Source organism: Odontesthes bonariensis, chromosome 11 (assembly GCF_027942865.1).
Source record: "Odontesthes bonariensis isolate fOdoBon6 chromosome 11, fOdoBon6.hap1, whole genome shotgun sequence".
In the NCBI taxonomy this organism is placed as follows: Eukaryota; Metazoa; Chordata; class Actinopteri; order Atheriniformes; family Atherinopsidae; genus Odontesthes; species Odontesthes bonariensis.
Window position 1 is genome coordinate 6,459,438 of NC_134516.1, and position 26,387 is coordinate 6,485,824.

Genomic DNA, 26,387 nt, shown 5'->3' on the forward strand with positions numbered 1-26,387 from the left:
GCTTCAGGCCGGCTGATTTCGGCTCGGGCAGGAGCGAAATGCATTGTGGGTAAACGCTCTGCATACTGTCTGATCGATCAGTATGTAGTATGCAAGTATGTAGTATGCGGTTTCGAACACAGCCTAGGTAGAAGGCCCACTGTTGATCAAGTGTTTGGTTTGGCCCTTCTGAGATACCGTAGCAGCGTTGGCATGCAGGCCTCCTGCAGCATCTTTGCATATAGGTCAGTGTGCACTAACAACATCAAAGTTATGAATTATATTAGTCATTTCCGCCAGCAGATAACCCCAGAACAGACTGTCACTCCCAGCCATCGTTCCAGCTCCAGTTCTGCAGATTTCTGACGTGTTTCAGCTGGAATGATGAATAAATCCAGAGCAGATTATGGAGCGCTGAGCTGCTGCACATGGCCCGGATCACACAAACACACCCGCGCAGGAAAATCTTACTACCACACTGTGTTGTAACAAACTCATTAACAAACAGGATGTGAAACCTGGAATTAAAACCAGCAGCTTCAGCCTCATTTTCTGATGTTTAGTCAGCCGCTGAGATGTGAGCTTTACTCCAGGCGGCGGTGATGATGAATGAAAGGGGGCGGGGCCTTGTCTGCGTGTGCGTGAGGTGGATTAACCACAGATATGTGTGTGATGGACGTGACAGTGTGGATGTGAGCTGAAGGAGCTGTCCTCATGTACGGTAAGGCTTCATATTTATCAACCTTTTCCTCTATTTATGGTTATCGGTGTTACGTTTGATGAGAAAAGCAACTGGAATAAAAACGGGATTTTTACAGATCTGATCATTTCAGATCAGGTAAAAATGTTTAAAGAAGACACAAATGCTCATCTTGTCTTCACCAAACTGAAATTATCTCCCTTTTTCTTTATTCTTGTCAAGTTTTCAAAGAAGCAAATAAGCCGTAAAAGTGTATATTTTCCAGCCGAATTCCCACCGAAGCTGTGACTACGGGCCAAATCACAACATTTCTGTCGCTCTGTTCTAATAAAATCCTGATTAAATAAACCTCATTAATCTCATCTAGCTTAAAAACAATGTCTATGCAGCTCCACGATAAAGCTGAGCATGTTAGAAGCTGCTGAATGTATTCAACTTCTTCTACTCACAGTCCACAGTATCGTGGTGACTCAACTTTGCATGTAGCTGTGCTGATTATGTTGAAAACAACAACCAAAACAAAGAGGACACTGCATAATGTGTCCCATTTGAAGTAGAAATGCTGCTGAACAGAACAAACCGACTTAAAGTTTCAGAGACATTATCCAGGTAAAACATTTGTTGGCTTTGAAGTGTGTGCTCGGCACCCTTTAATCTAAACTAAGCCCTCATTCTCCTTGGATGGAGGTTCTGTCTTTGCAGAAAAGACCAAACACGCAAAAAAATCAACCAGAACTGAGACGAGTGTTCAGGCATGAGATATAATCAAGATAAAGTATTCAATATGGTGGTTGTCTTTGGTCAGTTTGTATGAAAATGATTAGGGCTGGGCAACGATTAAAATGTTTAATCTAATTAATCACATGATTTCCCTGATTAATTGTGATTAATCCCATTTGTACGCAAAATCCAAAAATGAATCCAAAAGTAGGTTATAGCTTTTAGCATTTAGCTTTATTTTAAATGTGCTGCCATATGAATGAAAGTGCCATAACATTTGTTGTGCAAACACAGTTTTAACATCAGCATCTTTCTGTAGTTTTTATGTAGAAGCCTCGCTCCACTGTCTGTTTCCTTGAATGACTTGCTGCTATCAGTTGTGTGTTTTGCCTTTAAGTGATATTTTAGACTGGAACTACTACGCTGAGAAGACAATTCAACTTGGCAGTGTTTACAGATGACTTTGGTTCTGTCGACTCCGCCGTCTGGAAGAACTTTAAAATGAAAATGGCCGCAGAGTAAAAGTTCCGTACCCTTCTCCAGGTTTGGTGGAACCGGATTCTTTTCCGGTTCCACAACAGACTTTCACAAAATAAAAGCCTGTGAGCAACAGACTTTTACAATAATAAAATAAATAATAAAACAGGGGTGGTCCGTGGCGTAGTGGGCTGAGCAGGCGCCCCATGTACAGAGGCTACAGTCCTCGCTGCAGCTGGTTCGAGTCCCACATCGGACAGCCCTGTGCTGCGTGTCGTTCCCCCTCTCTCTGCCTCCTGCTTCCTGTCTCTCTGAACTTTCCTATCCATTAAAGGCACAAAAGCCTTAAAAAAATAATAATACAAAAATAAAAAACCTGCGTTAATGTGCGATAAAATATTTATTGGCGTTAAATAATCAACGAGTTAACTCACCCTAAAAATGATCCAACTGTATTTTAAGGATTAATTCATTCTTATTTATTACGGCATTTTAAAAATGTCCAAGTTTTTCAGGATTAAAAAGAAGGATAAAATATGGTTGTCCTCATTCATTAACTTAATATAAATAAATGTTATACTCCTGTAAGGTCCTCCTTCTTATCAATGAATTAAAAGGCCGAGTTCACGAGGTTATAAGTAAACATTTTTATTTGGATTATTACTTTTTATTTTATGTTTTAACATTGGTTTCTAGGTATAAATTGCTTTATTGTGAGGAATGAATACATTCTAACAGTTTAAAGTGTCAGGCTTCTTTTAAAAATGCATTATACAACAATACAAATGTCAATGGCTTTACAAATGAAAACAATGTAGCACACTGTTGGAAAAAGATCCATCAACCTTGGAGGAAATTATTCAAATTTGAGTAAACATTCCACATTAATTAAACAAATTAAGATAAAGATATGAAATAAAACATAAACAGCAGCATCGGTGTTTGAGTTTAGGGTTTAAAAAGGGATTTAAATAGTGTTCTGCAGGCTCAGATCTGCTGGCAGTTTTATCCAAACACAGCCTGTGATCAGGTTGTGGCGATTCAATCAAAAAGCCTCGCTCTAAACAGTGTGGACTCTTTAAGCTCTGCTAAACTAAAAAAGATACACAGACATTATGCAACGAGCTGCTGAAGGATTAACTCTGAAGATGTAGTTTTACTTCCGCTGCTGCTGCATTGTTGCTGTGTGTCGGTGCTTTATCTGTCACTGTGAGGGCCGTCGCTTCGGGGGACAGTTTGGAGGTTTGGATTTGGTGTAGAATAATGCTTAGGGTTAGGGTCGAGGTGAGGAAAACATTATATTACTAAGTGTCCCCACAAAAATAGAGATACCAGTCTGTGCGTGTGTGTTTGTTTTTTATTGAGTGGACATTTGACCAGTCGTGCGTCCCCCGTGGCCTTTAATCCCAGCAAACCAACATGACTGAACACAGAGAGAGATTAAAAAATGAATCCACAGACCCTCTGCTGCCCCCTTCAGGTGGAACACTTCACTGATTTACTCATCATCAAACCCTTCTCAGACACTTCTTCCTCTGGTTTACCACTGCTCAGAGGGACATATTCTACTTTCAGCTCGTAGTTCGTAGTGTTTATATCTTAAATAATATAATAATATCTTAAAACATTTAGCAACATTAAACTGCTCAAGTAGTCTTTAAGAGGGAAATATCTTGTAAAAACACCTATGTGGACTGTGGATTAATTGGATTCATAATCAAAAATCCAATCCTAAATCTTAAGTTTTTGGTACTTATTGTTTGTAATAAAATCTCAAAATATATTGACATCATGACTAAACTTGCCTTATTTTCCCTTTACCTGCTTAAATCTCTCACACTGTGTAAACTATGTCTTCTGATAAGTACGAGACAAATAAAAGAGCTTCTCCTTCCATTGTTTCATACTAAACTCTGTCAGTGCTCTGTTCTATATATTCTGTTCTATACACTCTGTTCTATATATTCTGTTCTATACACTCTGTTCTATATACTCTGTTCTGTACACTCTGTTCTATACGCTCTGTTCTATATTCTTTGTTCTATACGCTCTGTTCTATATACTACTCTGTTCTATATTCTCTGTTCTATACGCTCTGTTCTATATGCTCTGTTCTATATCAGAATCAGAATCAGAATCAGAATCAGCTTTATTGGCCAGGTTTGACTAAAACAAACAAGGAATTTGACTCCGGTAACTTCACTCACAAAGTACAACACTCAACAATAACATGAAATAATAAAAATTAGAAATGCAGAACAGTAAGAGTTGAATTGATTATAAATATAAATAAATAGAAACTATGGGTGGGAATGCTATTCCTGGATGTTCAACAGAGTGACTGCTTGGGGGAAGAAGCTGTCTTTGTGTCGTCTGGTTTTGGCAAGCAGTGCCCTGTATCGTCTGCCAGAGGGGAGCGGATTGAACAGTTTGTGACCAGGATGTGAGGGGTCTGCAGAGATTTTTACTGCCCTTTTCCTGGCCCTGGACCGGTACAGGTCCTGTATGGAAGGGAGGTCAGTTCCAATAATCCTCTCTGCAGCCCTAATTGTCCGTTGCAGTTTGGCCCTGTCACGTTTGGTGGCTGACCCAAACCAGACAGTGATGGAGGTGCAGATGACAGACTGGATAATCGCCGAGTAGAAAGTGGTCAGCAGCTCCTTAGGCAGATTAAACTTCCTTAGCTGTCTCAGGAAGTATAACCTCTGCTGGGCCTTTTTCTGGATAGTGACAATGTGGGGAGACCATTTTAGGTCCTGTGAGATGGTTGATCCCAGGAACCTAAAGGAATCCACATTGGACACTGTGTCGTTCTGAATGGTGAGTGGGTGGAGTTGGGGGGGCCTTCTCCTAAAGTCCATTTTCATCTCCACAGTCTTCTTGGGGTTAAGCTCCAGATGGTTCTGACTGCACCACTGGACCAGCTGCTCCACCTCCTGTCTGTAGTCAGACTCATCCCCATCCTGGATCAGACCAATGACAGTGGTGTCATCCGCAAACTTCAGGGCCCTCATTTATCAAGCGTTCTTAGGAACAGATCTGTGCGTAAAGCGTGCGTGCGATCATTCCTGAGCAAAGTGAGGGATTTATGAACATGTACTTGAACTTAGAAATGTGCCTAAATCTACGCACAGTTTTGACCATGCTTACGCACATTGCCTAGTGGTAGAATTACGAAACTGCAAATGGTGTTGATTGCTGCACAGGGGAATATTACAATGTTCATTAGATTGTTGCATTACAGTGTGTCTGACGGCATTTGGGTCCGTGTAGCCTCTGCAATTCCAAAGCATGGTGCATTAGACCTACCTGGCGTTCATTGCATTTCATTCAGAGTGTAACACTAATTGTTTCACCAGAAGACCTGACAATAATCAGCCTAGTTTAATTGATATGGGTATAAAAGGCACACGTAGGACATGCCATTCAGAACGCAACATGGCCCATCTTGCATTGCTTGAGGATCTGGAAAACTGTGCGCTACGGAGGGAGCGCGTGTTTAGGGAGCGTGCAGATTTATTGGCAGAAAGTAGTGAGTGGCTTCTAAGCAGGTTCAGATTTCCAAAACATATATTGCTCGACCTCTGCCATGAATTGGGGCCATTTCTCGAGCGAGAAACTAAGCGCACGCAAGCCATACCTGTGCATACACAGGTGCTGTCCACTCTGGGCTTTTTGGCTACAGGTACGTTTCAGCGCGAGGTAGGAGATCGATGCGGCATTTCTCAGCCGAATTCTGCCCACAGTGTTGGATGCGATTATTTCTTTGGCCCCGACTTACATTTGATTCCCTTATGGGGGTCCGCGCCAGGCAGACATTAAGCGAGGGTTTTATGGTATCGCGCAGTTCCCCAACATCATAGGAGCAATAGACTGCACTCACGTCGCACTAAAAGCACCATCACAGCACGAATACAACCTCGTGAATAGGAAGGGGAAGCACTCCATTAATGTACAGCTTATATGCGACAGTGATATGCTGCTTCTCAATGTCGTTGCCCGATGGCCAGGGGGGACGCACGATTCCTTTATTTTGCAGAACGGCTCCGTGGGCCTTCGTTTACAAGAAGGAGCTGTTGAAGATGGATGGCTTATTGGTGAGTGTTGCGCAGCATGTTTGCAACATTGGTTATATTCAGTGTTCGAACTATGGGGGGACTCGGGGGATCCGAGACCCCCTGGAACTGACACGAGACCCCCGAAAACATGATTTGGGAAATGTTGGGGGGTCTCTAAAACATTGGCAAAATGTGATTTCCCCTGATGAGTTATGATTGCAGACGCGATGCGTGTGGAGGTGTGGAGCCTGTGTGCGTAATTGGCATAAAGCTGTGCTGTCCGCCGCGTATGATTCTGTATTGCTTCTCATGTGTTTTCGAGATCCGCGCTCTGAGTTAAGCGCAAGCAAGCAAGTTCCGGTGGCTTTTAAAGGGAATGTTGGTGCCATATATGGTTACTTGGGGGCGTTCCATGATGCAAATTAGTCTGCTCGTGCCCGCGCAAGGTGAACTGGCAGGTGTGGTATTTATCATTGCAGATTACCTACCCGTGTGCGTACGACCTGTCTAAGAACGTTTGATGAATGCCGATTTTTTTTGTACTTGGGCACATTCTAAATTTCACTCATACGACAGGATTTAGAAGGGATTCTACGCACTAATGATAAATGAGGGCCCAGGAGTTTTACAGATGGGCTCTTTGAGGTGCAGTCATTAGTGTAGAGAGAGAAGAGCAGTGGGGAGAGGACACACCCCTGTGGGGCGCCTGTACTGATAGACCGGGTCTTTGATGAGGTACTCCCCAGTCTGACATGCTGCTGCCTGTCTGACAGGAAGCTGATGATCCACTGACAGGTAGAGGTAGGCACTGATAACTGAGTGAGCTTCTGGTGTAGGAGTTCAGGCATGATGGTGTTGAACGCCGAGCTGAAGTCCACAAACAGGATCCTGGCGTACGTCCCTTGGGAGTCAAGATGTTGCAGGATGAATTGCAGTCCCATGTTGACGGCATCATCCGCCGACCTGTTTGCCCTGTAGGCAAACTGCAGAGGGTCCAGCATGGGTCCTGTTATGTCCTTCAGATGGGACAGCATCAGTCTTTCAAAGGATTTCATGACCACAGACGTCAGGGCGACAGGCCTGTAGTCATTCAAACCTGAGATGGAGGATTTTTTGGGGACTGGGATGATGGTGGAGCTTTTGAAGCAAGAGGGCACTTCACATAAGCCGCTTTCGGACAGACCGTTCTAAGAAAGTAGTTGTCAGAACTACCCTCCTCGAATTTCGTTCTGATAACTATCCTTCCCCGGCGGAACTGTTTCAGTCTGCATTCGCACATGAGTCGGGACCTGATAGGGACTGATGCGCCGCGCGCAGCCGTCTGCTTCAGTGACGTGTTAGCCGTTAGCCGTTTAGCGCTACATTCAAACACAAAACAAAACGGTAAAAGTAAGGAGAGTAGAAAAAACACCACCAAGAAGCTAATATGGAGAGCGGGGAGGCCACTGTGTTTATGGTCTGCATGATGGTGATATTAATCATGGACAATCACATCAGCCGTCTAATATCGAGGCTGGAAAAGCTCACAGAGAGAGTCAGGAGATATTTTTTCATTTCATGAAGGAAGAAAGGAGAGCAGTGTAAGTTTAACTTATTAAACACCCGCCGGTTGTGTCTTATGAGGAAACATTTCAGCCGTGATAGCATGACATGGGGCGCAGCTACCGACCACCACACACCTCCGTTAGATGCGTTCTATAGAACCATGAAAAGACCCGACCTCGGAGAAGGAGCTAAATAGTTATAGGAACTGAGGGAGAAAGCCCTAAGTTCCTGTATGTCCGAACACGGGAGAAAACGGCCCCGCGGATTAAAAGGTTATAAGAACTGCCAAAGGTTCCTACAGTCCGAAAGCGGCTATAATTTCAGGGACCAGTTGAAGATCTGCGTGAAGACAGCTGTTCAGCACAGACACGCAGACAAGAGGGTGATACGCCATCAGGTCCTGGAGCCTTCTTGATCTTTTGTTTCTGAAAGAGACTGCGCACATCCTTCTCACAAATCGTCAATGCAGGTGGGGGGAGGGGGTTGGGTGTTGAGGGGAAACCCATTGTACGTGATGGGTGTGATAATGGGTGCTTTTCAAACCTGCAGTAAAAGTCATTCAGGTCATCAGCCAGTCTGGGATTATCATCAGGGTGGGGGGGTGGTTTCTTGTAGTTGGGGACCTGTTGCAGACCTTTCCAAACTGATGCAGGATCATTTGAAGCTAAATTATTTTTTAGCTTCTCACTGTAGGATCTTTTGGCTACATTTATTTCCTTAGACAGTTTGTTCCTGGCCTGCTTGTACAGATCCCGGTCCCCACTCCTGTAGGCCTCCTCTTTGGCTTGGCGTAGCTTCCTAAGATTAGGAGTGAACCAAGGTTTGCTGTTATTGTAAGTGCAGAAGGTCTTGGATTGCACACAGATGTCCTCGCAAAAACTGATATATGATGTTACAGTGTCAGTGAGGTCATTGAGGTCATTCAGGATTCATATATTCTGTTCTATACGCTCTGTTCTATATAACTATTAAACAGTTGAATTGAATATAGACTGAGGAGATGCTTTCTTCTTTCATAATGAGAATTCATCGTTACTTCTATCTGATTACGTGAGTTTTGTGTGTTCCTATGATGCATGTTCGGGTGATTTTTATGTCTATAAACTTGTTTTTGTGCAAAATTAATAAATTAAGCATATCTATAGTTTACAAAGTCAAACCTTTCGACTTTTATCATAAAAAATTCAATTATATGAGAGTGGTTTTGCCTAAAATTGAGGATTTATTATGATATTATTTAGACTTTTTGGGAATGTTACCAACTTGTTTCAGAGCTTTTCTCAGACAGAGTGTGACTAAATGTGATGCTGTTAAAGCCCGAGATGATGTCATTGTGTCTGCAGGCCTGTGTGGTTGCTGCTGGGCGTTGCGTCCTCGCTACAAGCGTCTGGTCGACAACATTTTCCCAGAAGACCCCGAGGTAAACACAGGAGTATTTCATCTCTGTTGTCTCCTCTTCTTATGAAACATTTTAGTCCGGGCAGCATTTCCAGACGGGCACCAAATACAAAGGTCAAAGTAACGGTTCTGTTTGTGTGCTGGATGTGCCGTCAGGACGGGCTGGTGAAAGCCAACATGGAAAAGCTGACGTTCTTCGCTCTGTCGGCTCCAGAGAAGCTCGACCGCATCGCTGCGTACCTTTCAGAGCGCCTGACCAGAGAGCTAAACCGCCACCGTTACGGGTCAGTACGCCGCCGGTGGCACTGATGTCATTGGGTGTGTGGAAAGAAACCGTGGAAACAGTGTGGTCGTTTCTCAGGTATGTGTGCATAGCGATGGAGGCGCTGGAGCAGCTGCTGCTGGCCTGTCACTGTCAGAGCATCAACCTGCTGGTGGAGAGCTTCCTCAGCACCCTGCGTCTGCTGCTGGAGGCCGACAAGCCACACCTCCACATCCTGGCCACCAACTCTGTATGTAACGCTCTCTGTTTCTACCTTTCTCTGAGTCTGAAGTCAAGTTTTCATCCTCCAGGAGCTGCAGCTTTACATTCCTTATAGAATACGACACATTTAAACCGTTTTCAGCTGCTCTGTGTTCATACATTTAATTTCTAGTGCTGGGCGAGTTAACTCGTTATTAACGCGTTAACTTGTTAATTATTTAACGTCGATAAATATTTTATCGCGCATTAACGCATTTTTTATTATTGTAAAAGTCTGTTGAATTCACATTCACACAGTTACAGCAAACACCACGAAGCATGGAGTAATAAAATAAAGATAAACTAGTAGCTAACATCACCGCTACAGGTGATCCTCGGTCTCTGTGTGAAGCTCACGGAGCTAACCGGCGCTACTTCCTGTTTTACTTGTTTCAACATAAAAGCACATATTTCAAAATAAATGTAAAAAAAAACTCCTGCATTTACAGCCAAGTTGAATTGTCTTCTCAGCGTAGTAGTTCCAGTCTAAAATATCACTTAAAGGCAAAACACACAACTGATAGCAGCAAGTCATTCAAGGAAACAGACAGTGGAGCGAGGCTTCTACATAAAAACTACAGAAAGATGCTGATGTTAAAAGTGTGTTTGCACAACAAATGTTATGGCACTTTCATTCATATGGCAGCACATTTAAAATAAAGCTAAATGCTAAAAGCTATACGCTACTTTTGGATTCATTTTTGGATTTTGCGTACAAATGCGATTAATCAGGGAAATCATGTGATTAATTAATTAGTTTTATATGTTGACTAACATACGCTGTCATATTTCACACCTGGAGCTGCTCTGACCAATCGAGACGTGGCCTGAGAACGTCTTCAGGAGAGCATGTTTTAAGGGCTAAAATCGTTTTTAAGGAATAAACAGATCAATAATACTTTAGCATCCTTATTTAGCCTTTTATGTGTTTTGTATTCATTTGAATTGTGTGACAGTTTCAGTCTTCCACATCTTATTTAAGGGATTATTCCCTAAACTGCCCATTCTAAGTATAATTACAGGAAATCTGAATGTCTTTTACAAAAGGATCAAATCTGTCTAATTCTCTTCTGACCAGTGTCGTCACCCAGATTCTGAGCATGAAGTCAGAGATCACGCTCGTGTATTCATATAATCTGTAAACCATACTATATGCCCCCTTCTGTGCACGTGCACACACACACACACACACACACACACACACACACACACACAGGGATTATCAATGAGTACAGGAGCAGGATTATTAGTGCTTGAAATGTTCTGTTGGGATTATTTGCCTTCTTCTTACTCCGTCCCATCCTGTTTCTATCACAGTAATTTGGTCATTTATTGGCAGGAAGATGAGTATATATTCTGTTTTATCGATCGCTGTATTCTGGGATCAGTTTGCATTTAATCTGGGACAGATGTTAGCCGTCCGTTCTGTGAAATTTGAGCCATGTTCATGCGTCTGTGGCGCTGCTGGTTACATTAAGATGAATGATGATGCCACACTGGGCTGAAATCAACCTGTTTTCTGTTAACTGAGTTTATACTTTAGCATTATTTCCAAATAACAAAAGGTTTCTATTCTGTCTCTGGTAGTTTGTGAAGTTTGCCAACATCGAGGAGGACACGCCTTCCTACCATCGCAGCTACGACTTCTTTGTGTCTCGCTTCAGTGAGATGTGTCACTCTGACGATGAAGACACTGACACCCAAATCAAGTCAGTTCCTTTTTTCTGAATTATTTCATTTTATGTTCATCACCAACAAATATTCCACAGGTTTTTGCTCTTCGCTTCATGTGAGAGAATCCAAAGTTTGTTTTCCCAGCTGGTGAAATAAAATTAAACATTACTCACAAGCTTTCATGTGGCTCTCGTGGTGTTCAGTTCTAGAGCTGGGCAACGATTAAAATGTTTAATCTAATTAATCACATGATTTCCCTGATTAATCACAATTAATCGCATTTGTACGCGAAATCCAAAAATGAATCCAAAAGTAGTGTATAGCTTTTAGCATTTAGCTTTATTTTAAATGTGCTGCCATATGAATGAAAGTGCCATAACATTTGTTGTGCAAACACACTTTTAACATCAGCATCTTTCTGTAGTTTTTATGTAGAAGCCTCGCTCCGCTGTCTGTTTCCTTGAATGACTTGCTGCTATCAGTTGTGTGTTTTGCCTTTAAGTGATATTTTAGACTGGAACTACTACGCTGAGAAGACAATTCAACTTGGCTGTAAATGCAGGAGATTTTTTTACATTTATTTTGAAATACGTGCTTTTATGTTGAAACAAATAAAACAGGAAGTAGCGCCGGTTAGCTCTGTTAGCTTCACACCTGTAGCGGTGATGTTACCTGCTAGTTTATCTTTATTTTATTACTCCATGCTTCGTGGTGTTTGCTGTAACTGTGTGAATGTGAATTCAACAGACTTTTACAATAATAAAACCTGCGTTAATGCGCGATAAAATATTTATCAGCGTTAAATAATTAAGTTTTTTGGGGTTTTTTGATTGATTGATTGGTAGATTTTTATTTTCGAACATGTATAAAAAAGAAAATGTATGTAAGTATTTGTACATACAAAAGAAATAAAAAGAAATAAAAAAAAATACTAAAAAAATTCAATCAAATAAAGTGCTAATACATAACAAAAAAGGAATGGGAAGAAGTACAATACTTTTTTAGTTTCCCACCCCTTTTTAAACTACTCTTCAGTTTGCAAATATCCTAACTACAATACACCTATATAAATATATGCCATATATACACTTATTAAATATCTAAATAAATATATAATCACAAAATAAATATATACTACACACATATCCTTGTAAATATAAATGTAGATATGAATATATATATATATATATATATATATACTATCCCCATAAATAAATATGACCATATACTAATTAAACTACAATATAACAATTAACGTGATAATAACGAGTTAACTCGCCCAGCCCTAGTTGTTACTCGTCAGCAGTATAGGAAGTGTCCAACACAATCAGTACTGATCCTGAGAGCTGTTTGTCAGCTTCGGCTCAGTTAAAACCTGTAAATATAATATATCTGTGAATATGCATAAAGAGTAGATATTCTGTGTTTAGGATCCGCGTGTCGGGGATCCGCGGCCTGCAGGGCGTGGTGAGGAAGACTGTGGACGACGAGCTGCAGGTGAACATCTGGGAGCCTCGTCACATGGAGCAGATTGTCCCCGCCCTGCTGGTCAACCTGCAGCTGCACACACACAGCAACAGGTGCACAAACAGAGCACTCTGTTCACAGAACACGCCATCATGCCAGCAGCTAAAGCTGAGCTCATGTGCAGCTGAACTAAGCAAAGCGTTGTGTTTTAATGTGTGTGTGTGCAGCAGTTCTCCAGCAGAACACACCGAGGTGTGTTTCAGGGAGCTGCTCGGCCGAGCTGCTTACGGACACATCAACAACGCCATCAGACCGGTGCTCATGTAAGATGCCGGCTCCTCACGTTACAGTGTCCTGACAGTAGAAATGGTGGCAGAAGAAGGAAGACGTTGGTGTCTTTGTACTGAGTGATCATCTGGGCCAGTGCTGCACTGAACTCTGTTGTGTTTCAGGCACCTGGACAGCCGCAGCCTGTGGGAAGGACGAGGGTTTGCCGTCCGCTGCTTTCAGATCATCATGTACTCTATTCAGGTCAGTGAAAACCCAGCCTGGTGCTGCACAGACTGCACCGCAGTACCAACACAATAAGGCTGGCAGAGGTCTGCACACAGGAGGGAGCGTTACCGGGAAACATTTAGTGTTCTAACTAACCTTTAAATCTACTGAAGCCCACTTTGGACATGCTTTAGTTTGAGGCTTTTCTTCACTGGCATTAATTGAACTTCCCATTCGGGCCTCATGCAGTTGTATGAATGATTAAAACGAGCCGGCAGTTAAAGGTTGAGTGAGACACTCGGGACGTGTCTGCTGAAGATGCTGACTGACATGTTTTAGATCAGCTGAGAGGAGCTGAACTATCCAAGTACCCCTGACTGCAGACCGCAGATCGGGGCGGAGATCAACGTTGAGGGGGCGGAGCTCAATGACTCCTTTGCGGGTGCCATCTGGTGGCGGAGACCATGCAGCACATTCACAAACAGCAAGCAGCACCGAGTTGCCTAAAATAAGGAATCAATTATAACTATATATATAAAACTATTATAATAATATATATTAGATATATATATATATATATATATATATATATATATATATATATATATATATATATATATATATATATATATATATATATATATATATAAGCACAGAGTTTGACCAATCAACTATCTGCAGACTGAGATCAGCTGATTATCTGAGTCAAGACTGTCGTACTGTTGCCTGTTTGGGACGAAAACCTGCAGCTGGTGATGGAAATTGAATCATTTTGAACCATTGTGTCTTAAAGTGGTTCACTACCCGAAGCTTCATTCAATTCCCTTGGGTTACATCTACTGGCAGTAGCGATTGTTGCACCAAATAAAGCAAATATGATACATCTCTTCTGTATATAATAACACAAAAATTTAAAAACAATGTGAAATTTTTTGGTTTGTCATTCATATTTTCTTTGGGAGTGTGCTTGGTGTAATAAAGAGGGTGCTTGTGTTACTTCACGTGTTTTTATTCAAGAAAAGTAGTTTTTGCACAGTAGAAGGGCTCAAACAGTTTCTTTTTTTTTTTTGAGACAATTTCTCCAGCGAGTTTGAAGCATGCTTCGAAGCTTCGGTGTTATTTATTTTAAAAGAAAAAACGAGTGTAGGGGCATAGTACTATAAATTGTTTTGAGACACACATCTCTCTTTTTTTAAATAAAAAATTGACAGTTCTCGTTTATTTTTGAAAACCGGAAGTCACCACATGCTGTTGAAAGTTAGCGCTGAGTTTCTCAGTCGTCTCCGTGGTGTAAGCTAATAACTAAGCTAATAACTAAGAACACAGTGTATCGTCACAGAGAGCATAGCATATTTTAAAATGAAAAAAATGTTACTTTCTTCCTTGTGTGTCACAAATATTGCAAAATAGCACATGGAAAAACGAATCTACTTCTTCTCCTCCACACATTCTTCTTCTGCGGTTCAATGTGTTGTTCTATGTTGAGCATCGTTGATCTCCGCCCGATCTGCGGTCTGCAGTCAGGGGCTACTCGAACTATCAGGGCTGAATCCGCCGGTCATCCTCTGACCGTAGTCCCTCCTCTGGCTGCGGTCCTGAGTGGCTCCGATGCGGTTCTGGCTCTTTACAAGAGTGATCCACACTGTTTTGTGCACTGGCAGTTATCGGGGGCCTAGCAGCGAAGCTGCGAAGTGCATTCAGCTTAATAACTTTGGATTACTTGGTCCAAATTTCGCAAATGAGGCATCATTTGAATCTGACTAGATTTTCCGCCATTTTGAATTTGATCATAAACCTTCAAAAAGCATTTCAGGTCACAGAGATTGTCCAATTTTCACGGGACTTGGCACATAGTATCTTCAGACCAAGCCGCACAAAAGTTATCGTGTGGAATTTTTAATTACGCTTCCGTTTTTCCATGAAAGCCAATCAAACTTGGTGGCGACGCCGCCAAACAGGAAGTGAGGCCATATCTCGGCAACCGTTTGATGTTATGAGGTCAAACTCCTAACACAGACTCATGACCACATCTTTAAGAGGCCCAAGAAGTCTGGTGACGTTTGGCCTTTAGGGGGCGCTATATGTAGCAAAAATTCATTTTTGCTCATATCTTTGGACCTATTGGTCCAAATTTGACAAATGAGATACCAATGGAATCCCTGGATACAGACGAGGTCACCTAAACCCATGACGTCATATGCGCCATGTTGGATTGTCCGCCATTTTGAATTTGATCAAAAACCTTCAAAAAGTATTTCAGGCCACGCAGATTGTCCGATCTCCACGGGACTTGGAACATAGAATCTTCAGACTAAGCCGCACAAGTTAACTTGCGGATCTTTTCATTTCGCTTCCGTTTGCCCGTGGCAGCCAATCAAACTCGGTGCCGACGTGAAAACAGGAAGTGAGGCCGTATCTCTGCGATGCATTGATATATCAATGCCAAACTTGGTGCATGGACTCATGACGCCTTCCTGAGCAGCCACAGCCTTCCATATTGTGCTATGCTGCTAGCCCCCCACCATTACTGCTTGCAGCTATATTTGTTACTGTGTTCTGTAACCAAGCTGCTCTTGGCTCAGTCCCAGCACTCCCACCTGGTCATCCAGCAGCTGTTGGGTCACCTGGACGCCAACAGCAGGAGTCCGGCGTCGGTCCGAGCCGGGATCGTGGAGGTGCTGTCTGAGGCTGCTGTTATCGAGGCGACAGACTCTGTGGGTGAGCCAGCTGCCTTCAGGTGATCAACACATTTCCACCGTGCACGCGGCTGCGTCTCCAATAACGCTGCATCCTGCAGGTCCCACGGTGCTGGAGGTGTTCAACACGCTGCTGCGGCAGCTCAGGCAGAGCGTCGACTACCAGCTGACTGGTTACCATGACAACGCCGGGAAGCGTAAAACCAACTCGCGCGAGGAGAAAACGCTGCAGGACACCGTGATCAGAACCATCGGTGAGGCTTTGAGGCGTGAAGTGTGTGGCCCTGTTAAGGTTTTCACTCTCCTGGCTTCAGTTGCTCTGTTGTCCCCCGTGTTGCTGCAGGAGCCTTCGCCAACACGCTTCCTGTCTACCAGAGGTCAGAGGTCATGCTGTTCATCATGGGCAAGATTCCCGTTCCAGGCATCTACCCCGCCCTGGGCTCCCCCAACGCCGGGTACGTTTCACACCTCGCCCAACGCGCTCTGAATGTTCCATACATCATAAAAAACCTGATGTTTGTTGTTTCAGGTTCGAGGGCAGCAGGATGATCCAGGTGATGCTGCTGAAGTCGCTCCTCCAGGTGAGAAGCTACAAAATAAAGTGTTTCATTATAAATATGATATAATTATTTAATCTGTCTTTAACTTTTTGGATAATCCTGCTAACAGACAAACAAACTACATAAAGTCAGAAAACGTATCTAATAATCATAAATATGTCTGGAAATAAGTTATAAAACGTAATAAAAACATGAACAACATGTTTTAGTAATGAAAATAAAGTCAGAAAACGTATCTAATAATCATAAATATGTCTGGAAATAAGTTATAAAAGGTAATAAAAACATGAACAACAAGTTTTAGTAATGAAAATAAAGTCAGAAAACGTATGTAACGTATCGCCCTGCTCAGGTGTCGGAGCGCTATGAGAGCAGCAACCTGCTGACGGCGCTGCCCTCCTCCTTCCTGGAGCCTCTGCTGTCCTTCACCCTGATGGAGGATCCGGAGATCCGCCTGCTGGTTCTGTCCATCCTCATCTCGCTTATCGATCGGCGCCACAACGCCGCCAGGCTCGCCACAGCCAGGTGACTCCTCCCTCACAGACACTGAAGCACACTGGCGCCATCTGGTGGCAGGAACACGTTACTACACATAGCTGCCTCAGGTTTTCTGAGCTCGTCCAGTGAAGGCAGGCAGAATCAGTGCTGCTGTTTGTGTGTTCGCAGTGTGACGTTCGATGTGTCGGTGCTGGAGCTGAAGGACGACAGGTGCTCTCGACAGGACAACTTGTTCATGAGGAAGGTGAGTGCGCCACCTGTTGGCCTGTGAGTGAAGCCTCTGATCAGACACAAACACAGAACGGTAACTTGTGTTTGTGGGGCAGCACGCCCAGCGTCTCTACAGACACGTCTACCTGGCCTGTAGGGAGGAGAGCTGTGGCCGCAGCCACTACCAGGCGCTCTTCACCCTGCTGGCTGTCCTCGGCGTGGAGCTGGCTAACGAGGAGGTGCTGGTGGATCTGATCCGACTGGTGCTGGCTCTACAGGTGGGCAGCGCTTCTCTGCGGATGGTAACGCGCTCTCTCCCGTCCTTCCTGCTCATGAACTGCTCTGTGATTGGCTGCTCAGGAGGTGGCGCTGAACACCCAGGAGCCGCTGTCAGCGTTCAACCGCTGTGGCGTTCACGCCGTCTGCGCCGCCTTCCTCCTCCTGCTGTCGCAGCTCGGCCCGCCTCCGCCGCTCCATCAGCACGTCACACAGGTGAGCAGCTGTGGGGGGTGTGGGCCCGGGTGGTGTAGGCCCGGGGGGTGTGGGCACGGGGGGTGTGGGCCCGGGTGGTGTGGGCCCGGGTGGTGTAGGCCCGGGGGGTGTGGGCCCAGGGGGTGGAGGCCCGGGGGGTGTGGGCCCGGGTGGTGTGGGCCTGGGTGGTGTGGGCCCGGGGGGTGTGGGCCCGGGTGGTGTGGGCCCGGGTGGTGTAGGCCCGGGGGGTGTGGGCCCGGGTGGTGTGGGCCCGGGTGGTGTAGGCCCGGGGGGTGTGGGCCCAGGGGGTGGAGGCCCGGGGGGTGTGGGCCCGGGTGGTGTGGGCCCGGGTGGTGTGAGCCTGGGGGTGTGGGCCCGGGTGGTGTGAGCCCGGGTGGTGTGAGCCTGGGGGTGTAGGCCCGGGTGGTGTGGGCCCAGGGGGTGTAGGCCCGGGTGGTGGAGGCCCGGGTGGTGTGGGCCCGGGGGGTGTGGGCCCGGGGTGTGTAGGCCCGGGGGGTGTAGGCCTGGGGGGGTGTGGGCCCGGGTGGTGGAGGCCTGGGTGGTGGAGGCCCGGGGGGTGTGGGCCCGGGTGGTGTGGGCCCGGGGGGTGGAGGCCCGGGGGGTGTGGGCCCGGGGGGTGTGGGCCCGGGGGGTGGGGGCCCGGGTGGTGGAGGCCCGGGGGGTGTGGGCCCGGGGGGTGGAGGCCCGGGGGGTGTGGGCCCGGGGGGTGTGGGCCCGGGGGGTGGAGGCCAAGGTGGTGGAGGCCCGGGGGGTGTCGGCCTGGGTGGTGTGGGCCCGGGTGGTGGAGGCCGGGGGGGTGGAGGTGTGTTGGGCAGCATGCTGAGCGCGTGTGTTTGTGCAGGTCATAGAGAGCCGTCAGAAGGAGGCGCCGCACCTGCTGCCCGAAGACGCCCTGAGGGACAAACCCAGGTGCAAACACACTCTGACTGTGTTCGAAACCGCCTACTTCCATACTGCGTACTACATACTACATACTACATACTACATACTGCATACTACATACTGCATACTGCGTACTGCATACTGCATACTACATACTACATACTACATACTACATACTGCATACTACATACTACATACTACATACTGCATACTGCATACTACATACTGCATACTGCATACTACATACTGCATACTGCATACTGCATACTACATACTACATACTGCATACTACATACTACATACTGCATACTACATACTGCATACTGCATACTGCATACTACATACTACATACTACATACTACATACTGCATACTGCATACTACATACTGCATACTACATACTACATACTACATACTACATACTGCATACTACATACTACATACTGCATACTGCATACTGCATACTACATGCTACATACTGCATACTACATACTACATACTGCATACTACATACTGCATACTACATACTACATACTACATACTACATACTACATACTACATACTGCATACTGCATACTACATACTACATACTACATACTACATACTGCATACTGCATACTGCATACTACATACTACATACTACATACTGCATACTGCATACTACATACTACATACTCATCAATCAGACAGTATGCAGAGCGTTTACCCACAATGCATTTCGCTCCTGCCCGAGCCGAAATCAGCCGGCCTGAAGCTGATTTCGCTTAAGCTCTAAACTCTGTAAACTTTAGCAACATTTGAAACATTTTCAGGTGAGAAAGTAGTCGTTTAGATCCCCAACGTGTTGATAACCTGACAAAATACCGGCTATTTACAATTTTGTTCCCACGAATTCGGCGCTACTAAAGCTAGCCGCAGTGAGCAATGCACTTCCTGTTATTTTCACAAAATTAACCTACCCTCGTTGTAGCTAGCTTGAAACTGCCGTTTTGACAGGAAATGACGATCGGCGACGTCACGTTACGTTGCATCTTGGGTAGTTTGAGTATGAGTAGTAACCTCATGATGCATACCCAACATTTAGGAGAATCTAGTATGCATCCGGGAACTTAAAAAAAGTTAAAGTTAGTAGGAGTTGTGGGAGTAGTGGGAGTAGTAGGAGAAGTAGGCGGTTTCGAACACACACTCTGACTGACCCCCAGGTTCAGCCTCAGGAGGCAGCCGCGTGTTTACAGCACAACAAACAGAAGAAGAGAAGATAATAATAATCCTAAAGTCCTAAAATCTTAAGTGTCCTGTAAATGCACAGGTAAACATTGAGCTCCACTGGCTCCCTTAGCTTCACTGATGTCAGCCTACAGAGTCCTGAATGGAACAGCTCCCATCTACTCTCTCACAAAGGCTGACGTCACGACTCGGTCGTCACAGGATTGTCTTCCAGCAGCGCCTACACCGCGCTGAAGACAATCAGAGTCTGTTCATGATGGGGGAATGACCTGCCGAGGGCTACCAGAACAGGGGCGTCCCTGAATATATAAGTCCCAGCGTTTCAGAGAGCATCTCCTGACCGAGCCTGACTTCTGGTTTCCTTCTATGAAGCTTATTGTTAGCTTTGATGTTAGCTTTGATGTTAGCTTTGATGTTATATCCTCATTTGTAAGTCGCTTTGGATAAAAGCATAAACTTAAACATGAGGAGACAGGAGCAGGTGCACATAACTATCATGGATAATACGAGCTGCTCATTTAAATGATTATATTTTGGAGTGAAAGTAAAACCTTTTGAAGTGACTTTAAACATCACAAAGTCCCTAATCTGACAGGAATCAGGGTTCCTTCTGCTGTGCACGTGCAGAGTGAAAAAGTGAAATAACACAATACACAATAATAATAATAAAAGTCAAATAACATTTGAACATTTAATGAATGAACAGAATTTGGAACAAGGACACATCCCCACCTTATTTAAAGGAATAAATGAAAGTTTCATTCAGTTCAGACAAACCTGCATCTAAGCTTTAAAACGTCTGAGTTTGCTTTGTTTCTGCTCATTGAATTCGGATTTTAGTGTTTAACTTTCTTTGTTTTAACTGTGTGTGTGTGTGTGTGTGTGTCAGGCTGCCAAAGGGTGAGCGAAAGGTGGACGAAGCCTGTCTGTTCGTTCAGTCAGAGATCTGCGAGGCCCTGGCAGGAAGCAACTACAGCGCACACAGTGAACGGCTCAGCACACCGTACACGCCTCAGCCAGCAGGTACACACAGTAAATAAAGGCTTAAACATCTGGTTTAAAGACGCTTCGCATCACACGGTGGCGATAAGCAGATGCAGCAGCCATGTTTCAGCTGCTGTTCTCAGGCTGCGGCTGTGTTTCAGATGAAGACCGTCTGTCCAGGAGGAAGAGCATCGGGGACGCCGTCTCTCTGCAGGTGGACATGGACCTCCAGTACAGCTGTGATGCCCCACAGGTGCGTACCTGCCCGTCGGGCACTGCGTCTATGTTACGACCCCGCTCAGCCAGGGGGGGAGTAACATTAAAGAGAAATAAAGAGAAATAAAGAAAAATAGTAATGAAAATACCCAGATGTTTTAAAGGGAAAAATAGTTGCGTGTTTATTGTTTAGTTTTCTTTTACAACAATCCACAAGTCAAAAGAGGTTGTCAAAACAATACCCTAAATAAAACAAAAACTCCAAAACAAATAATTACATCTTAAAATTAGAGAGGCAATTCAAAACTCCAAACAAAACCAAAACTAAGCCAAAACAAAATCAAACAAACCAAACAAAGAGGCTTCAAAACCAGTTTTAGTAAAAAATAACATGGGACTCTTCAAAATCAACAGAGCTACAAACAGGTTCTAGTAGCCTTCAGAACATACGAAATAACAGTCACAGTCCAGCACAAGCTAATAAAGCTAATAAAGCTAATAAAGCTAATAAAGCTATCCAAATGCTCAAACACCCAGCAAAGAGGCCAGCTGTTCACACAAAGGAACACAGCTTCTGGTAGGAAGTGGAGGTTTAAATAGGGAGGCCTCTTCAGTGATTGGTGGAGTCATTAAGAAGGAATAACCAATCAGAGCAGGAGTAGGCCTCAACCAGGAAGTGACAGGAGTAGAGCTGCATGCAGTTCCCTCAGCAGGCAGGAAGCTACACTGATACAGGAAAATAAACATACCAGGGCCGTAACAGACTGCCTGTTCAGCTTTCTCATGTCCTTCTGCAGAAACCTGCGACCGAGCTGATCACCTTCCAGACGCTGAAGAACGCCATCGGTAGGAAGCTGATTCCACATGATGGTTGAGGTTTGCATTCGGGAACCGAACCTTTCCCCCACTGATGGGGAACTGTGCTCTTCTTCCAGAGGACCGAGGAGCCGTGGAGGAGGAGGAGAGGAGGAAGAGGATGGAGGTGGTGGAGAGGTTTCAGACGGCTCCTTTTGAGGAAATAGCAGCTCAGTGCGGAGGCAGGGTGAGACGCTCCCTGTGGCTTTAGCCCGGGGTCTACGGGGGGTTCTACGGGGGGTTCTACAGGGGGTTCTACGGGGGGTTCTACAGGGGGTTCTACGGGGGTTCTACGGGGGCTCCTGGGGTTCTACGGGGAGTTCTACGGGGGGTTCTACGAGGGTTCTACGGCGGGTTCTACGGGGGGTTCTACGGGGGGTTCTAAGGCGGGTTCTATGGCGGGTTCTACGGGGAGTTCTAAGGCGGGTTCTACGGCGGGTTCTACGGGGGGTCCTACGGGGGGTCCTACGGGGGGTTCTATGGTGGGTTCTACGGGGAGTTCTACGGGGGGTTCTACGGGAGGTTCTACGGCGGGTTCTACGGCGGGTTCTACGGGGGGTTCTAAGGCGGGTTCTACGAGGGGTTCTACGAGGGGTTCTACGGCGGGTTCTACAGGGGCTCCTGGGGTTCTACGAGGGTTCTACAGCGGGTTCTACGAGGGGTTCTACGGCGGGTTCTACAGGGGGTCCTACGGGGGGTCCTACGGGGGGTTCTAAGGCGGGTTCTACGAGGGGTTCTATGGTGGGTTCTACGGGGAGTTCTAAGACGGGTTCTACGGGGGGTTCTACGGGGGTCTACGGGGGGTTCTACGGCGGGTTCTACGAGGGGTTCTACGGCGGGTTCTACGGCGGGTTCTACGGCGGGTTCTACAGGGGGGTTCTAAGGCGGGTTCTACAAGGGGTTCTACGGCGGGTTCTACGGGGGGTTCTACGGCGAGTTCTACGGCAAGTTCTACGGGGGGTTCTACGGCGGGTTCTAAGGCGGGTTGTACGAGGGGTTCTACGGGGGTTCTACGGGGGGTCCTGGGGTTCTACGAGGGTTCTACGGGGGGTTCTATGGGGGGTTCTACGAGGGTTCTACGGCGGGTTCTACGGGGGGTTCTACGGCGGGTTCTACGGGGGGTTCTACGGGGGGTCCTGGGGTTCTACGAGGGTTCTACGGGGGGTTCTACTGCGGGTTCTACGGCGGGTTCTACGGGGGTTCTACGGGGGGTTCTAAGGCGGGTTCTACGAGGGGTTCTACGGGGGTTCTACGGGGGGTTCTACGGGGGTTCTACTGGGGGTTCTACGGGGGTTCTACGAGGGGTTCTACGGGGGATTCTACGGCGGGTTCTACGGCGGGTTCTACGGGGGTTCTACGGGGGTTCTATGGGGGTTCTACGGGGGTTCTACGGCGGGTTCTACGGGGATTTTACGGTTTTACGGTTCTTTGGGGGGGTCCTGGGGATCTACGGGGGGTTCTACGGGGGTTCTACGAGGGGTTCTACGGGGGGTTCTACGGCGGGTTCTACGGGGGATTCTACGGCGGGTTCTACGGGGATTTTACGGTTTTACGGTTCTTTGGGGGGGGTCCTGGGGATCTGCGGGGGGTTCTATGGGGGTTCTACGGGGGTTCTACGGGGGGTTCTACGGCGGGTTCTACGGCGGGTTCTACGGGGGATTCTACGGCGGGTTCTACGGGGATTTTACGGTTTTACGGTTCTTTGGGGGGGTCCTGGGGATCTACGGGGGGTTCTACGGCGGGTTCTACGGGGGATTCTACGGCGGGTTCTACGGCGGGTTCTACGGGGATTTTACGGTTTTACGGTTCTTTGGGGGGGTCCTGGGGATCTACGGGGGGTTCTACGGGGGTCCTGGGGTTCTTTGGGGGGGTCCTGGGGTTCTACGGCGGGTTCTACGAGGGGTTCTACGGGGGGTTCTACGGCGGGTTCTACGGCGGGTTCTACGGGGGATTCTACGGCGGGTTCTACGGGGATTTTACGGTTTTACGGTTCTTTGGGGGGGTCCTGGGGATCTACGGGGGGTTCTACGGGGGGTTCTACGGCGGGTTCTACGGGGGATTCTACGGCGGGTTCTACGACGGGTTCTACGGGGATTTTACGGTTTTACGGTTCTTTGGGGGGGTCCTGGGGATCTACGGGGGGTTCTACGGGGGGTTCTACGGCGGGTTCTACGGGGGATTTTACGGTTTTACGGTTCTTTGGGGGGGTCCTGGGGATCTACGGGGGGTTCTACGGGGGGTCCTGGGGTTCTTTGGGGGGGTCCTGGGGTTCTACGGCGGGTCCTTGGAAGGCAGTGATTCTGCTTCTGGATCTGCGTAAATAACCAATAAAAGGAGAATGAAGTTGGATGATGATGACAGTAAAGTATCAGTTTTCTGACACCGGGCCTCTGAGGGTCTCTGAGGGTCTCTGAGGGTCTCTGAGGGTCTCTGAGGGTTAGGGCCCGGGTCTCTGAGGGTCTCTGAGGGTCTCTGGGGGTCTCTGAGGGTCTCTGAGGGTTAGTGCCCGGGTCTCTGGGGGTCTCTGAGGGTCTCTGGGGGTCTCTGAGGGTCTCTGGGGGTCTCTAAGGGTCTCTGGGGGTCTCTGGGGGTCTCTGGGGGTCTCTGAGGGTCTCTGGGGGTCTCTGAGGGTCTCTGAGGGTCTCTAAGCGTCTCTGAGGGTCTCTGAGGGTCTCTGCGGGTCTGTGGGGGTCTGTGGGGTCTCTGAGGGTCTCTGAGGGTCTCTGGGGGTCTCTGAGGGTCTCTGAGGGTCTCTGGGGGTCTCTGAGGGTCTCTGGGGGTCTCTGAGGGTCTCTGAGGGTTAGGGCCCGGGTCTCTGGGGGTCTCTGAGGGTCTCTGGACGGGTCGTCGCCGGTTGTTCTCGGAGCCGATGGATGAAATGAAATCTGTTTGAGGACTGAGGAGTTGGTCTGTTTCTTTCTTTGCAGACTTCGCTGCTTCAGTCCAAACTGGACCAGGTCTTTGATCTGATGATTCGTCCTCCTCCGTCTCCATCTGGACAGTCGCCCCCTCGTTCCACGCCGCTCCACGAGATGAAGTTTCCAGACTTATGTGTCTATTAGAGACGCTCAGCAGGACGGTGGTGGTGATGATGAGGAGAAGAAGACATGAAGTGGGGGAATGTCTCACAGTTGCTGCTGTTTGTGATCTCATTGTTCCCCCGTCTCCTGATTTAAGTCGCTCCTTCAGTGCGATCATTAGAGGGAAACTTTGACAGAATTCCTGTGAATTAACTAATAAAACACATGATTTCACCGTGTCTTCTCGTTTCTCTCTGATGTGTCATCTTCAAAGTGTCCAAATCTCTGAATGCTCTCTCACAGATGATCTGCTCCGGCTGGGTTTCACAGCAGCTCTTTGCTTTATTTCAGAAACATCTGTTTCTGTTGCTCTTAAAGAAATAAACTCTGCTGTTCAGCATCCGAACTGCAGGCTGGAAGCTGTGATTGGGCGGCTCAGGCAGATACAGAGCAGCTTCTGGAAGCGGGGGGGGGGGGGGGGGGGGGGGGGTCAGCTCCTGTGGATGCTGATGGCTGTTAGAAAGGAAGGGCAGGTTGTTCAGCTCAGAGTAGGCTGGGATGTATGAAGCCAAATGAAAAGAGAAACTTTAGGATTCAACCTTTCAGTGTGAAGTTGAACCATAGACATAGAACACAGTGTTCTATGTCTATGCGTTGAACAGCTCAGGCTGTTGGCTGAAAGCTCTGAGAACATGGAAACTATGACCACAGGACTTTTAAAGGTCAACACCCAAAGTGCAGGTAAAACTCCTGAAGATTCTATAGAGGAGGGGTCCAGACTGGACCAAGAGCAGCTTCACTGGCAGCTGGAAACCAGCTGAAAGGTGGATTGTTGCCACCTGGTGGACTGGAGTGAGGGACATGAGGCAGGAAAAGGAAAACTAGATTATTTTATCTCCACTTGTCTTCTAAAAGTGAACTAGAAGTAAATCTGTCTTCTGATGCATTTTGCAGTGATGTCAGATTGATTTCTCTCCCCTGTGGTGTCCCACCGATGTGTCTACTGCTCCAAAAGTCTCTGATCCAGTTAAAAGCTGTTCTCTGACTGCTGCTCAGTACTCTGCTGTGTCCACATGAGGGACATTAAGCCAACGGCTCTGTAATCTGCAGGATTACTTCTGTCTTTGCCTCGGTTTCAGAAGAACAATCAGTGGTTACAGGTTATTAAAGATGGATGCCATCACAAAAGTCTGGAACAACAGCTAAAAACAGCCCCTTCCAGTGGTTATTGATGTATAAGTTCCCCCACTGGAGTTGGTCTGCACTCATAAACACTCTGTGATCAGACTGTCTCTGCAGTTAGGTGAAAACAGAGATTAAATACACACACCAATAAATACAGAGTAAAAGAACTGAAGCCAAACAACCAGCTGACTGTCCCAGGAAGACACGATGAGGGGAGAAGAAGAAAAGCACGAGTTAGCAGCTGTTAGCTGCTGTTTATTTCCATAATGAATATTTTTCATTGAAAAAAACAGCATATGTGAACAGGGAATATTTTTAAATACAAAAAAATATCACATTTCTGAAGAAATATACATTATTAAACACATAAATATAAGATGAAATGTACCTCCATTAATAGAAATGTAGAGTGTTATGGTAATATATTCTGTTCCAGCACTTAGACTGATCCACTGGAGAAGTTTACTCATATTAAAATAAAACTAACAAACAGAAATCAGTAAAAATGTATCTGATACTTTGGGAGT

At 46.4% G+C, this 26,387-nt stretch overlaps 1 protein-coding gene across 1 annotated transcript in view; it reads left to right on the top strand.

Annotated features, from left to right (window-relative positions):
- Positions 1 to 24,909, top strand: part of LOC142391319 (protein EFR3 homolog B-like) — a 26,461-nt gene extending 1,552 nt beyond the window's left edge. Inside the window, exons 2-22 of the mRNA XM_075477091.1 lie at positions 8,823 to 8,899; positions 9,034 to 9,161; positions 9,239 to 9,389; positions 10,988 to 11,109; positions 12,505 to 12,654; positions 12,769 to 12,864; positions 12,994 to 13,072; positions 15,619 to 15,754; positions 15,834 to 15,986; positions 16,076 to 16,187; positions 16,262 to 16,313; positions 16,645 to 16,817; positions 16,959 to 17,034; positions 17,117 to 17,278; positions 17,361 to 17,492; positions 18,334 to 18,401; positions 20,490 to 20,623; positions 20,746 to 20,837; positions 21,598 to 21,646; positions 21,736 to 21,842; positions 24,583 to 24,909. Coding sequence (XP_075333206.1) covers positions 8,823 to 8,899; positions 9,034 to 9,161; positions 9,239 to 9,389; positions 10,988 to 11,109; positions 12,505 to 12,654; positions 12,769 to 12,864; positions 12,994 to 13,072; positions 15,619 to 15,754; positions 15,834 to 15,986; positions 16,076 to 16,187; positions 16,262 to 16,313; positions 16,645 to 16,817; positions 16,959 to 17,034; positions 17,117 to 17,278; positions 17,361 to 17,492; positions 18,334 to 18,401; positions 20,490 to 20,623; positions 20,746 to 20,837; positions 21,598 to 21,646; positions 21,736 to 21,842; positions 24,583 to 24,717 — 2,384 coding nt within the window. The 3' untranslated portion in view covers positions 24,718 to 24,909. The remainder of the gene's footprint in view (positions 1 to 8,822; positions 8,900 to 9,033; positions 9,162 to 9,238; positions 9,390 to 10,987; positions 11,110 to 12,504; positions 12,655 to 12,768; positions 12,865 to 12,993; positions 13,073 to 15,618; positions 15,755 to 15,833; positions 15,987 to 16,075; positions 16,188 to 16,261; positions 16,314 to 16,644; positions 16,818 to 16,958; positions 17,035 to 17,116; positions 17,279 to 17,360; positions 17,493 to 18,333; positions 18,402 to 20,489; positions 20,624 to 20,745; positions 20,838 to 21,597; positions 21,647 to 21,735; positions 21,843 to 24,582) is intronic.
- Positions 24,910 to 26,387: the final 1,478 nt, after the last annotated feature.